A 15376-nucleotide genomic window follows, 5' to 3' on the forward strand; every position below is an offset into this window, starting at 1 on the left:
ACAAAAACAAACTAGTGGTGGATTCAACAGATTTGCCTTTGATCTCACCAGATTTTTCATAATGACATGAACAAACCAGTGAGTTTCACTTCTGCACTGCCCGACATCCAGCATGAATGAATGCACTTCCATAAACCACAAGGCTTGGTCTTTTCTTGCTTTTATAGGAAGATACTCGCCTTAATATTGTGAAAGTACAACAGAAAAATACACATATTCAATACTCAATATACAACAAACTGCAAAATACACTTATACACACAACTATTATATGTATAGCATAGCACACTAGCTTGAGCTATGAAAGCATTGGCTGGCTTCTATAACACAACTTATGAAGTTCTGTACATATGACCCTTCACCACAGAAGTAAAAATATATTGCACATCCATATGTTATAGTAAAAATAAAATACTTACATATATTTCCGAGGCGGAAACGTAACAGAAAGCATTCACGACTGTCAATGCTACCGCTAGACACCGCAATGTGTACGTGATTGAACCAAACTACTGTAACAAAAACAAGATGTAGTGAATTAGTCTGACCAGCAGGTGGGAGCAATGCCCCGCAAATGGTCAACTGATTTCCCATACTAGTGTGTAAAATGTAAAGCCAGAACAGTACATATTATCGGTCCTATTATAAATGTTATTGGAATTATCGGGATGACGTCCTAATTCCTATTATCGGATCGATAATTATCGTGTACAAGTAATATGATTGTAAGTATATGTGGACATTTTTACATGGCTTGTTCCCATTACGTAGATTCAATTGTATGTGACAGCACCCCAGGTAGAGCTTCCACTGATTCACAATAAAAGACCACTTTAAAAACCAGATTAGGAAGAATAACATTTTATTAAGATTTACAAGATAGGGGAACTTGGGAAAAAAAAAAAAAAAAAAAAAAAAAAAAAAAAGCCAAAGTAAACTATACACAATCTGTAGGTGGCATGTTATATAGTAATACAGACCATACCAGTATGTGTATGGTTTTAGCTTCCAAAAATTATGCATGGACTTAAGGAACATGGAATGATATTGGTCTGGTTTTGTGCGAAGCGAACACTTCTTCAAATTGCAACATGCTATCGCATCTGATTATATTTCTCGGACATGCATGGAAACAAACTAAAGCTTGCTGCTAAGAGATATAAGATATACGCATTAAAGAACATTAAGAACAACAGAATTCCAACAGAATAGAACATTTTTCAGTTTCATATAATACTTTTCTCCTCAATGGCCTTGCCTGATGATGATGTCTGACATGTCATCAACCTTCATTAGCTCCAAATTCTATAAAGACATACAGATGAACGTGACTATTGGAATGCCTCATGGTTATATTTGTACAGTATAAATCTCAAAGAATACTCACCTTTTCATTTGCAAGATGGAGCAAAGCAACAAACGCCAAAGGTACTGACAGGTTCTGAGCCATTGTGCTGGGAAGTCTAGAGCGACAGAGTTTCAATATTTAGTATTTCATTTTGCGGATACAGTATGTTACACAAAGGCAGATTGCATACTGTAATGCATTGTCTAGTCTAGGGGTGGGAACCTCTGGGTACCTCATGATAAAGACTAACGACAACAATTTTCTCACAATTATCAATATATAGGTCAGGACATCAATCAATATTCTACGATAAAACTTAAAGAGAAAAGCAATCCATTTCTAAATGGAAAAATAAAATATGTTCTGGTACTTTTACGTACAGTCTGTCAAAAACTTTTTTCTTCCTCACAGACGAGAAGAATATTTCTATAAATTAATACAGCAACACTATATTATTGCAACATTCCTGTAAACAAATAGTGTCTTTCTCAACGAATTGCCCGCCACTGACAACGATGGACGTCCAATCCATTTAAATAAGGAAGATTGACATTCAAAATGTAATATTTCAAGAAAAAAAGTTGTAAGCTTACTTAGCTTTACGTAACATTAAGAGAAAAAAGTCATAATATCAAGAGAAAAAAAAATCTCAATATTACAGGTTACATTTCCAGATGTTTTTTGGTTTCATGGGCTTTGACTTTTGGCAATGTGAGGTCTGTGTGAACACAAAACAGCTTCTGGCGATGGGCATAATTCGAGCAAGGTGTTGGTGCTCGATGATTTAACTTTGGTGTGAATGCATCTTTTGTCAGTGATTATTTTCCCTCTTCTTAATGCAAGTGAGCTGCAATAGGTCTGCTACCTTTGAAGTAGTGTCTTTGTGGTCTGGCTGAAGACTTTGTCCCCGCAAACCCCAGGGTTTTCTGTAACATCCACCTCCTAGATTGAAAATGATTTAAACATGTTAAGAAGACATGCTTAACTGAGGGAAAGCATTTACAGTTAAACACTGCTACACGTGCTACATTCCAAGTTAAACCATAGGTAATCTATTTAAATAAGTTACCTTTGTGGGGTTTTCTTCACTTTCAGTAAGAAGAGTCCATATGCTGCTCTTGAGCCTCTTCATGTCCATTTTCTTGGCTGTCTTGGCATAGTTGATCTCAATTTTGTTGACCTTTGTGGAAAAAGAAATCAAGTGATTAACATGCCTCTTGCAGTTTAATACGACCAATGACTCTGGCATAAAAACCTTAGGCCATCGAGGAAACATACCCTATATGGTTCAGGTACGAGATCTTCGTCGCCGTAGGTCGAGACACCTTCGTGTGAGGGAGGTGGAAAATTTTCACCTGAAGGTTGTGTCTCGTCAGAGTCTGGAAACCCTTCCATGTCATCGTCACTGTCGGCAGCCTGAAGGGGATCATTGGTTAAGACGATTCATTTGTTGTAGGAAGTGCTCGCAAATATGTTTCTTGTGTAACAGTAGCATGGCGTAAAGTGTAAAAAAAAAAAAATATATATATATATATATTTTTTAAACTGTGCCAAAAATATATTTTATCTATTGGCCATGATTTATTCAAGGGCCTTGGATCAATTTAATAAAACCCTTTAATACACATTGAACACAATCTTTTACTTTTCAGCTAAGAAAAGGAAAAATGCAAAGCCACTATTTAGCAGCCTTGGTACACCGCGAGCCATTTCATGCTGCTTATAAAAACTGAAGCAAGAAAGACTGGACAGTACCCACATCCTTTGTCTTAATGTCTTGACTATTTGACACCAATCATGATATACCCCCAACATTTTTTTTAATTTTCTACTAACATACCCACAAATGTTCACACCAACATTACCACATGCACCTTTAGCACTAATAATGGGATTGTTTATTAGCGTATTGCTAAACTTTCACTAATGGAACGACAAAATTACAATTGGCAAGAATATTAATTCGTTTTCAACCTATGGAGAGGGCTAGCCTTTCTCTAAATTGCTGTTCAGTATTTTGGAGGCTTTGGTTCATCATATAGCTTAACTCTGGGTGCCGTTGACAGCAATAGATGTCCAATCCATTTTAACTGGGAGGGGTTGGTAGTGTTTCCAGCCCCTTCGACTTGAATTGGATTGGACGCATATTGCTGTCAATAAGGGTTTTCAAAATCAATTTCCCTCTTTTACGAACAACCACAACACATATTCTGTGACCTGCATGGCAGTGAACACAGTACCCCTTCAGACCTAAGCATGCTGCTGAAGGACATGACGCGTTCACGTCTCTAAACCAAATAATACACTGAATTTAGTTGTGATTGCAACTTCTGGAAGATGATTGGATGAAACTTTACCTGTCTAAATCAAATAAGGTTGGCTTGCCCTCGTTGTTATTTTTGGCTCTTTGAAAATGGCTGACCAAACGCAACTTCAAAAAGGATAACGTAAAGTGCTCATTTCTAATTAAAAACACATTAACATGAACATTAAAAAAAAAAAAAAAAAAAAAAAAAAAAAAAAAAAAAAAAAAAAAAAAAAAAAGCATGAAATATTCCTGACCCAAAACCTGCACTTCGTTCTGGTCTGAGTAAAAAATCAGCGCAGATTTTTTTTGCCTTTCAGAAAAAATGTGGGTCTGAAGGGGTTGAGATAATCATAACTTTTGAACTGTGTCCACTGGAGTGACCACTGTCCCTGAAAGGGTTAAAGAACTGTTAGCTAGTTATCTGGTGAACATGCTCAAGGAGGTTGGAATACACACAAAAAATTAAAGATGGAAAAAAAAAATAGATACTTTGCCAGAGCAACAAATACTGTATCAATTTGATTCAATTTGGCAGAAAACATTCTCAATTGAAATGTTGACCTGGCAGCAGAAGCAGCCAGACTAAAAATGCAAAACTTGTCTAAAGTCTAGTCTGGACAGTGTAAAAGGAGGAGCTAGAATTCAAAATAATTATATTATTGTATTACTGGCCAATAGTTTCCAATAGCACGTTTTGTTTTGTTCCTGTACATATCAAAAAGTGTTAGTATAGAACCCTGAGCGACATCTGTCAGAGGTGGCTATGTCTCTGATAAAGAAGTAGGGGCTTTTAGCACCAATTTAAAAATCAAAATGGGACAAATATACCTGAAGACCTGGACAAAAGTTGTTTTTATCGTTGGCATTGTTGTAATCATAGTCGCCAATGCCTTCCGTAAGCTCTCCAGACAGCCTCTTCTGCGCTTCCTGGCATAACTACAGTTAAAAAAAAAAAAAATTACAATTATTCATAATTTCATTTCAGTACAAAGATTGTTGCATTAGGTATCGTAAAAGACAACTGTTTTTGATCCCAGAGTAAAATGGTAAGTCACAACACATTACACGCAGACATTTTACTTGTAGTTATTGAATATCAGATATCATTGACAGCTGACTAGGCCTGTCGCGATAACAAATTTTAGTGTGCGATAATTATTCTCATAAATTATTGAGATACGCGATATTATTGCGCCCCCCCAATTTTTTTTAACCAATTTACAATAACACAGTGCGAATACAGTATATATTAATAGATCAAGTACACCCATTTAAACACGATAAATATTTACTCTTAAATTCAAATATACTTTTTAAGAAATCACAACTAAAAACACTAGACCCTGCCTCTTAAGTAAAAAACAACAATATTGATACCGCACAGAAACACAGAATAAATGTGTTAAAAAAAAAAAAAAAAAAAAAAAAAAAAAAAAAAAAAAAAAAAAGCACTTAATAACTTAAGCATTTCGGAAAATGAAAACATTTCCCGTCATAGCTTCTGCAATGGTGTTCCATAGGGATGCAACGATACAGTTAAGTCATGGTTCGGTACGAATTTTGATACGGGGACACGATTTTCGATCCGATTCAATACATTTAATGCTCTGTAAAAAAAAAAAAAAAAAAACAATTTTTGTTTCTTTTTTTTTTTTTTGCTAACGAGCAAAAATTAAATTGCCATCATATAAACATGCATTTTAGTTCAGAATATTTACGTGCTTACTTCTTGCTGATATGAAAAAAATTTGTATAAAAGTCCTGAGAACAATCTTTACTGTTTATAAAGTGAGGCAGGGCACACCGTTGATTGCTACAGCTCTCTTAGCAGCCAGGTTTACTACATGAGCAAGACATCCTATTTATGGTCCGAATCCATCTGTGTCACGTACTGAATTAACAATATTTGCAACATTATCTATAGTCACTGGTATGGATTGATTTGGCCTTCTTAACCTCATGTGACAAATGACAGTTTAGAATTCATCGATGTAGTATATGGACTACATGTCCCATAATCACTCTGGGCTCACGTAGCCAATGGCATGGGCCGTAGCACATCTAGTTTGCCATTTCATGATATCTAGTGTGTGCGCGCAACCGCGCATTAAAAAAGTTAGCAAGCGCCGCTGGAGTCACGTCTGCTCATTACTACACCAGCATATGACGGCTTTCATAAACAGGACGGGTTTGAAGCACAGCGCTCTTAATTTCATTCTACTGTTCGTTGTCAAAGTGAGGTTATTCGTAGCAGCCAAGTCGGTAACAATGTTTTGGCGGACTTCGTTGTAAATATCCAGCGTTGTGCCGAAAAATAGCCGCCCCGCGTGAAATGTCACTCCTGACGGGAGCGCCCACACGTCAACAACACCGGCGCGCCATAGATGGTCCACAGTCACTCCGGAGCACTGACGCGGCCGGTATACGTTGAACAATAGGATACAATGGGAACGATTGGCTCTGGCGCTAGTTTTTGCCGGAACTGGAACGAAGATGCATTTTGCGCAGTTGGTAACGAACTTTTAACAGCACGTCTGCCGCACGCGCGCACACACGTGCACGCGAGGCGATAAATCGCAGCGGAAAAATTACCGCCTTCATTTTTATATATCGCGCGATAAATGGAATTATTGCATATTGCGACAGGCTTACAGCTGACACATGCACTCTAGTCTCACCGACACTGATGATTTAAGGCTGAGTTGGGAGAGGCTTTCTGGGGGAAACTGGAAGTCTGCTGGGAGAATTGTTTTTTTGTTGTTGGAACTTAGGGCCGACTTGTTGAGAGTTGTGGCGGCCTACAAAGGAAAGCAGTTGGATGAGACACAGTAAACATTTTTAATATTAATAATAAAAGAAAAAAAAAGTTACTCTTGTGGTACGGAAATAGGTGTCAAAGTTGACATCAGCGTTGAAGTCTATTTCGATGGTTTTTTTGGGCTTCTTTTTCCGCGTCTCCTTGTCAGGCAAATGATCCACTGACGGGAAGAATAAAATACAGTCATTAATTTGGGTATAAAAAACTTGCCATCCCTATATTTAAGGTAAACAACTCTAGCAATAATTTGATGTTTGATCATGAATTTACTACAACAAGTCGATGATTGAGTCAATGATTTCACACCAAATATAAATAGATGGCTTGTCAGAGCTTGATCATGGAAAATTAGACAGTATATCTGGTCACATAATCTTTTGATTATGTAGACATTTATCCCCCGATTTCAAATGACTCACACTTATGCTTTGGCTTGAACTGCCAGTAGCCTGGTCCGGCCCATGTGGCCATTGTCCTTGGACTGAAGTACGAATACTCTCTGGGCTGAGAGGAAAGCTGCAGACACATAGTTGTGATATCGCCTTCTCCAATGGGTATCACATCACTGGAACATCATAGAAAAGTTCATGGAATGTTTTCATAGAGCATGGGCAGTCAGATGCAACTCCACAGTATGAATGTAAATAGATATAAAGGCAAGTTACAAATACAGATTAAAAAAAATATATATATGCGGCCCACATCTAGGCCGTTGGTGGTGTTTAAACATGGCTATTTCACAGTGTAGAATACCAAAATGTTTGCTATGTTGTTCTCACCGTCCTTTTCCAGAGCTTGAAGCTACACAACCATCTTTATGTTCTCTTGGCCCTTCTTTTTCACCCTGTCCCTCCTCGTAGTCGCCATCAAATTCAGGGTAATCATCTTCTTCAACTTCTGGTTCAGGCTCAGCATTGACATCAAAAACGTGTTCACCCTGCTTCATTTTCTCCAAAAGTTGGTTCATTGTCTGAAAGAGAATAAATGCAAGTCATGTTCAGACCAAGACTGCATATATGAGGTGTCAAACTCCTATCCTAGAGTAATTCCATTGTGATCCCTCTTTTATTTCACCAAATTGAAATGAACTGTATAAAACAGAAGCCTTTAAGCAGCAACTTCATTTGGTATAATCATATCAGACTAATATAATTGCACTAGAGACGACTTCTGACTAAGTAGCTGTTGAGATAATTATCGGGGTTTGATTTATTAAATGTTTGCTTGATTGGTTGATTGAATATTTGCTTGTGCTCATATATACCATAAATAATAATTATCGGGGTTTGATTTATTAAATGTTTGCTTGATTGGTTGATTGAATATTTGCTTGTGCTCATATATACCATAAATAATACATATTGCCATATTTTTCTTACGTATATAACCAGTAAATGATTATTGCTTGCTATACCAGATTGTAGTATAATGCTTAAGTGTTACAAAGTGTAGAAGAGGGTCGGGGTGGCTTCATGGCCGCGTCGTTGCGTAACTAGACCTTCCAGGCATCCTCAGCACCTGGGGTTTGGACTTTCGCCTAGCCCTTCGAGGACAATTTTCCATCCGAGGACATTTTCCAGGGCCACAGCGGTGCATAACTGGAAGTGTTTGGACTATTTTGCTGATTGTTTAACGTTGCATATCTAAAAGTGTCTGCATTATTTTGACTGTTTATATATTATTTTGACTGTTTACATAAGCTCTTGCTCCACACACGTGTATCACTTAATTCCACCTACATGCACACACATATCCAATAAAAAACCACATGGGTGTCGCCAGCTCGCTCCCCCTCCCCTGAGGGCGGCCCCAATCTTGTTCAGGGAAAACCCCTAAATAAAATACCAAGGAGGTTTTTTGTCCTTTAGATCAATCTTGGTGGCTCACGAGTCACATGTTTGACCTCCTTGGCCAAGAAAACAGTGTGTTCTCTCCTTATTTTTGGGCAATTTTACAATGTCTACCTAAGGATCTAATTTTGAACTTGACAGTAGCCAAATTCAAAGCATTGCCATATTTGCGACCTTTAACCTCATTACCCCAAAATGTAATCACTCGAATAATTCGAGTAACTCGATTTTAAAAATGGATCAAGAAATATTCTCTGCCTCGAGAAACCATTTAATTTTGCCAGCTCTAAGTATGACGTTTTGCCCGGACTACTTTCAGTGCCGGGCAACACGCTGACGTCACGTGTGTACAGGAAGAAGTCAGAGGAGACGGATATAATTTATTTCAACCAAGCATGAATATAGCGGTAACTATGAAGACGCAGACGAGGAAGAGAAAGGCATCGAGAAAAAGCATAAAATGTCAAAAGTGTGGGAGCATTTCAAGCTGGACATCAAGGCGAACACCTTTTCATGTATTCACTGTAAGAGCGCTTGCATACCAATACAGCAGGTCTACAGTTCCACCAAACGCACAGTTTACTCCGAAAGTAGAGGACAGATACCCGAGACAAGGTAAAAGTTAACGTAGCGCTAATAAATAAGATTAACATAACAGTACCTTGCTAACGTAACATTAGCCTGGCGGAGGGCTAGGTTTCTATTAATTATGACTACGGTAGACTCATCTTTCATATAGGCTTTATTTTATCTGAAAAACACTGTTTTAGAGTGATGAGGGTGTAGAATAAAAACAAAGCTAACAGTCAATTTTAGCTCAGTAGTCGTTGATGGATAAAACACTAAATAGCACTGGTGCCTAATGTGCTCCAATACAGAAGGTATCATGCATTTATTTTGAAAACAGGGTTTCCCCTACAAATAAAAGATTGTGGTGCATCGCCACACCAAAATAAAAGCCGCTACGCCTTGCAAATGAGATTTTTTTTTTTTTTTAAAGATCCATTGTAATTTAGAATTTGTATAATTTAACATGACGTCTAAATGAATATGAAACTAATTTTTCGCGCACTAGTCGCAGTAAGTCGTCTGAAATAGGTCAAATACAAATTGTTCTTTCAACACGCTCTCTTTTTTTTTTAAAGCGCATCAGTTCTACTGAAAGCTTGTGCCTGAGTATGTCTGTGCGGAGATGGAAATCAGGAGAAAAATCCACAAAAGGTATTTGAAGTTAATGAATGTACTTCTGGTTAAAGACTTAGAAAAACACCTAAATATTGACATTGACATAACGTTTAGGTATTTTATGGCTTGTCTTTGACCCGAATCGTCGCGTCCTAGAATAGCATTTGTTCGGCGCTGACGTCACTTGTTGTAATTTCAGATGAGTAATTTGAAGTACAGTCTTTTGGAAAGAAAAAAAGTTCAAGACGAGGGTCCGCTAACAAAATGACCATTATTGTTGAGGTGATCTAGACTCTCACGTTCCGAAATAATTAGAATCTGAGGCTAATTAAATATTTCGGAATGTGAGGCTCATGCTCCCGGGTGCCCTTCAGAAATAACCAAATTGTTATGGCAAGCGTTGTGTTTAAATGTTGAGACAGAGTAAGACATTTGGTCGACTGTACATTGTACAGAACTGTACAATGTAAGTTAGAGATGCTTGAGTGTCTTCATTTCCTAGATGTTTTCTTTCTTATTCTTGTGTAGTTGAAGACAGACTTGAGATTTTAAGTCCAGGAAAATCAAGTGTTCCCAGGCAGGATGCAAACTTTGCAATTACTGTAGATCTTTGTTATGGTTCTTGGAATAAAATAGATGTTGTTAAACAAAAATCTTATTAGTCATGATATGAAACAAATTAGCTGCGGCACAACATGATGGGGTTGTCCAACTCCGAGCAGCCCACCAACACCACAGCTTCAAAAAATCCGAGGAGAAACCCTAGGACACTGCAAAAACTCAAAATCCTATCAGGACTTACAATTTAAACTCACTTAAAATTTAACTAGAATTTAATAAATAGCTTGACAAACGGAAATTCAATTGAAACACTTGTTTTGGGCCTGACTTTAAAGTGATTTGTGTTATCAAGCGTAATGACAATTTTAGGTAAGAGAGTTTTTAAATAAGATCTTAAGTTTTTTGATTGAAAGCAGTACATTTGTTTTGTTTTCCTAGTCACATCTGAGATGCAATTGTTGGCTGTTTTCAACTATGCACATCTAAAATAAAGACAAATTGTCTAAAAATAGTTCAATATTTGGTGAAATGTCTTGTTTCATTATGTATATGTATAATTGCTCTTTACCTTAAAAAAACATGTTTTATCCTATCCATTAATTGATGGAATTTTCAGTAGAATACTCGATTACGAAAATATTCGATAGCTGCAGTCTTACTGCAAATCCTCTCAGTTCAAATGAATTGGACACTTACTAGTCACAAACTAATTTAAACTCACAGCAGACTGATGAAAAGAGCCACATGATTGGATGTCTATCATAGTCAATGGCACTGAAAGAGGTAATAAACTGGTGATAATAAAACATTCTTTGTCTCAACAATACTTTTCACTGTAGTTGTTGTTAACAGTAGAGTTGAACTTCATTACCAACTGCGACAACAAATATATCAAATTTTATCCATGTCAAACAAGTTCTCCAACCTGCTCGGGATTCCAGCTTGTGAAGGAAAAGTCCTGCAGAGAGGGGCAGATGTCACTTTTCTCCTGAGATCGCTGCAGTCCAGCTGTCAGAAACAACACATGTTGTGAACCACACAAACGTCAACATTATAAACATGTAAAATACCGAGCACGCACAAACAGTAACCACACAGTTAGTCACCCGAGCTAATTCTTTTTCTTCTAGCTTACACATAAATGGCAATGCAGGGACCGCCATTGCAGGCGGTGGAGAGTATGAGGGTGTGGACTGAAGAAGGATCATGCTTGAAGGAAAGAGCAGCTCGCAGCGACTGTTTTCACTGAAGAGGACAGATAAGAAGACCCCAGCCGTGCTACTCTCGTCAAAAGATGACGCCATGCGATGAAGCATGGGGTCAACCTGGTGGGGAAAGAAGAGCCAAGCCCCCAAAACAATTAACAGCCATAATGTACACAATCTTTGGGTTGATTTTAAACACTGGTGGCAGTTAAGTGACCTACTCAATGTGTTAAGCTCCTTAAGACAATGTCAGTTTTGAATTATGACGCTACAGAAAATATAGTCTTGGGGACTCAAGTGGAAAAAAAAAAAAAAGCCTATTATAGGATTATATTCAGTTTTTGAGTTGGAATTTCAATAAATTAAATAAGGCAAACCGTATTTATAAATACACTCACAAGTTAAGTCAAATCTCCCGTTCCAAACACTTCAAGTTGAACATTTTAGAGAAGGATTTATTAGAAATGACAGTACGTACTTCACATTTCCTCTCAGACTCAGCACAATTTAAGTTGCTCGGGTTCTGCTCCACTGTCTTCTTTGGAGGTCGTTTCTTCTTTGGCTGTTTGGCAGTCACCTCAGTGTCTTCATTTTGCTCTTCATCTTTTATTTCATGATCTACAGTACCACACATATACCAGTCAGAGGTTTTCCATTTTAAAAGACAAGGGAAGTCTGAAGCATACGGTCACGGGCGTGGTCATTTAACAATAATTCACAATACGATAGACATGTGCCGGGTACTGGTTTCAAGGTATACCGTCGTATGATAAAGTCAAGCTTTCAAAATGGCAAAAATGTTCCATCATAACGTCCCTACGGAATTAGCTATTTTTCATGTCCCAAAAATGCCTGGAGAAATCCCTCACTTGCAGCTGCAAGGCTCAACCCGCCGCCACTGGTTGTTGCTTAGTGTCAGTGAGTCAGCTGTGCTACACGATGGCTGGAGGAGGTGAAACTTTTCCCCCCCCATCGAAGAAAACGAGATCGCTGGAATGGGAATACTTCGGGTACAGAAAAGTTAGACGGCCGCGGCTTAGAGGAGGAGGGCCAAACTTCAAGTCAAGATTTTGCCAATTTAGGAGTATTTTAGATAAAAAGTTATTTAGGTTCCTTTGGAAGGTTTTGCTACAACAGCCTTCCAGGAAAGTCTACTGCTTTAAGATGGCGGCTTTTTACCAAAGCCGGCAAGTCTGTCATTTCGCATCCAGTTTTCTATACATGTGCTGCTAATGCCGCCGAGTGTCATTTCGCATGTAGTTCTTTATACATGTGATATCTACCAGAGCATTATGTGGACGTACAGTAGTGTGTAGACGGTGTCGGGTATTATTGTTTTTTTTATCTAGCGGAATGAGTTGAGCCAGAGCCGTGAGTTGAGCATTGTTATTACCCGGGTAATGACAAGCATCATGTTTACTCTCGGTCCGTTCCTCATTGCTTCCCGAAGACCGCGCTGTGTTTTAGTTTCGCTTTACTTGACATATTTCAATAATCGGAATTAGGATGTTTGTGAATCATTCTCGAATCTTCCACTGCTGAATCGCGAATAATTCAAGCATCTGAAATTTCACATACCTCTAGTAAACACTGTCATGAACGTTTCCCACCAGCTACAAGAGTCAACTCCAGTGTGTTTAGTGTGTCTAGCGGGGGTAACGTGTTTTTTCTCTCTCTCTACCCATGCTGAGAAAGATAGTGTGTGTGTGTATATAAAGTAAACATGATACGAGTCATACAAACACATACTTTTTATGGAACATAATTATTTTTGTTCTGATGGTAACAATGTTGAGCTTTGGCTGTGGGTTTAGACTTACCTAACCACTAGAGCTGTAACTGTAATACCGTGAAATTTTGGTTTATGGTTATCATACCAGCAGAATCTCATACCGGCACATGCCTAATGTGTGATTACAGTGATTAAACTTGACCTTCTCCTGGTTTGGTTTCTGCGCCAAGACCACCAAGAACTCTGTAGGCATCAGCATGAACTGCATCAACCCGAACAGCATAGATCTTGGTACTGGCATCAAGTGTCCCAGCTGCCACCTGTGGATACATTAACAAGACCGCAGCAGATGTTAACTAAATTCATATGAGCATTCTCATAATCATAAGAAATTAGGCATGAAATAAATGAAGACAGCAACCCACAACCCCCACAGCAAGATTCCACATCTCCAACAGACTGTACCTTGAAATTTGTGAGTTCTGAATCTTTCTGCTTAAGAATATCAGCCATGTAATCAATAAGATGTAGACCAAAGGCATTTTTGGTTGTAATTTTCTATAGAAAAGACAAAAAGAAAACATGTTAAAGTGATACCATCAATATTGAGTAATTTCTCAGACCTTATAAGGCATGCACAAAAACCTGCTCTACTTACATTCTCAGTGGAGAGTTTGATACAAGTCGAGTAATGCTCTGAGATTTGAGCATTGGACAATTTGGGCACAGCAGCTGGTGTCCCTGCAGGACTAGACACAATTTTTATCTGGTCAATCTCCCTCCTTTAGTTTAATCCTTCAATTTCTTTCAAAAACCGTGATGTGACAGCTACTAATCCAGGGGTCTGCAACCATGGTCCTCAAGAGCCGCTATCCAGCTTGTTCTCCCTCCTTGAACACACCCGATTCAAATGATCAGCTCATCAGCAAGCTTGCGGGAGCGTGATAACGATCCTGATTATTTGATTCAAGTGTGTTAAAGAAGGGAGACATGGAAAACAAGCTGGATAGCGGCTCTCGAGGACCTGGGTTGCAGACCCCTGTAAAAACTAATCCTTCAAACATGACCAAATATTAAATCATATACCTATGATGTCCAGATTCATTCAAGGAAGATTCCGTAGCAGTTTGAAGGTCAATTACTCTAGACCTTCTGCGCTGACGTCTCTCCTTTTCATCATCATTGCCAGGGAAGGCGGCAAGCAGCGGTGTACTACATGCTGCTGGTGCCATGGCCTTATTCTTCATAGATGACATCCATGCTTGGCTCATACGGGAGACAGGAGTGGAGGCAGCACTCATCTTAATTCAAGACAGAGCACCTATTAGAAGCCATGCTTTCATAATAACATGGCTACCGTAAGTCAAATGATCAATGATACATCTTATTTATCTTTTTCAGGTTATTAAATGAATCGTAAAGTGAGTATCTTGTTCTCTTTAGAGCTAATTTATTTCTCTATTAGAGTCTAGTTACACTATATTTAAAGACATAAACCTACATTAAAAAACTAACATACATACGAAAACTTCCACCTTTGTTGCAGAGTACAATTTCATGCTGTAAATCCACTTCCAACTCCTCATTTGGCAACATCTTAATTCAACTCAAGAGACGTAAGCAATCTCAAATTGGATTATAAAGGGATATCAAGTTGGTAGTTGAACCAGTAAAATTGTAAAGACAAAGTAAACGTGAGTTAAAAACTATAGTGACTTCAAAGATGCTTCGGTTACGCACAAAGCGTTAGCATAAAAATGCTAAAGTTTAGCATTGCAACCATGGACGCAGTCTTTTATGGCTGCCCATTTAGCAGGATAACTTCGCGTAACGCTTACCATAAAATGTGTTAATCTTGCTCAAAGTGTGCTGATGTATGTAAAATCCAGAGTTCGTTTTTGATATAAAAAGTTTGTTAACAAAAGACCAACGCTCCTTGTTGCGAAGGGTTTGAATTTTGCGCCGAACCGTTTGCGTGACGTAAACTATGGAAATACGTCACATCCGTCCAGTTAATAGATATAACATTTGAGCCTCGATGCATAATGCGCGCTGTTAGCCAACCGGGATGGCCGTTATAATTAGTCCGTCGTTTTGTGTCAGTGCCATTCGATAAACATAACGTTACAGTCAATGGAGCATGTTTTTAAAGCTATAAATTGGCCAATTTTCAATAAACGCTAGAGATTTAATAAATCAATTGCATATTTAAAAAGATGCCATACATTTACTGCGCACTTAAAACATTAAAGCCACGTTAATTAGTAGGTGATGGATTACGAAATTTAATACCACCGTCACAACTCGATGACAGATGGGTTTGTAGTTTTGGCCACGTTCTGATTTTCATGTTGAAGAATATGCAATAT

The 15376-nt window shown here is 38.2% G+C and overlaps 1 protein-coding gene across 4 annotated transcripts; it reads right to left on the minus strand.

The window, feature by feature from the left end:
- Positions 1–913: 913 nt before the first annotated feature.
- ncaph (non-SMC condensin I complex, subunit H) lies at positions 914–14993 on the minus strand. Of its 4 annotated transcripts, none has more exons than XM_057832088.1 (18): positions 14846–14993; positions 14094–14308; positions 13666–13756; positions 13473–13565; positions 13210–13327; positions 11754–11893; positions 11206–11395; positions 10996–11078; positions 7254–7444; positions 6894–7039; positions 6528–6634; positions 6335–6454; positions 4485–4592; positions 2627–2764; positions 2418–2528; positions 2214–2290; positions 1388–1463; positions 914–1305 (listed from the first exon to the last, which is right to left on the minus strand). In XM_057832088.1, the coding sequence occupies exons 1-18, from the start codon at positions 14846–14848 to the stop codon at positions 1246–1248; spliced, it is 2067 nt and encodes a 688-aa protein (XP_057688071.1). In that variant the 5' UTR covers positions 14849–14993; the 3' UTR covers positions 914–1245. The 4 variants fall into 4 exon arrangements, with proteins under 4 accessions (XP_057688071.1, XP_057688070.1, XP_057688069.1 ...); XM_057832087.1 differs by lacking the exon at positions 14846–14993 and adding an exon at positions 14543–14727; XM_057832086.1 differs by lacking the exon at positions 14846–14993 and adding an exon at positions 14531–14727.
- Between the last annotated feature and the right edge of the window lie 383 nt (positions 14994–15376).

This window comes from Corythoichthys intestinalis, chromosome 3 (assembly GCF_030265065.1).
Source record: "Corythoichthys intestinalis isolate RoL2023-P3 chromosome 3, ASM3026506v1, whole genome shotgun sequence".
In the NCBI taxonomy this organism is placed as follows: Eukaryota; Metazoa; Chordata; class Actinopteri; order Syngnathiformes; family Syngnathidae; genus Corythoichthys; species Corythoichthys intestinalis.

Coding starts and splice junctions, on each gene's coding strand:
- ncaph (XM_057832086.1), bottom strand. CDS start 14,593: ATGAGGAGTTGGAAGTGGATTTACAGCATGAAATTGTACTCTGCAACA. Junction 14,309..14,530: donor CAACAAAGGTGGAAGTTTTC/GTATGTATGTTA, acceptor TCTTGAATTAAG/ATGAGTGCTGCCTCCACTCC. Junction 7,445..10,995: donor CAAGCTGGAATCCCGAGCAG/GTTGGAGAACTT, acceptor ATTCTCTTTCAG/ACAATGAACCAACTTTTGGA.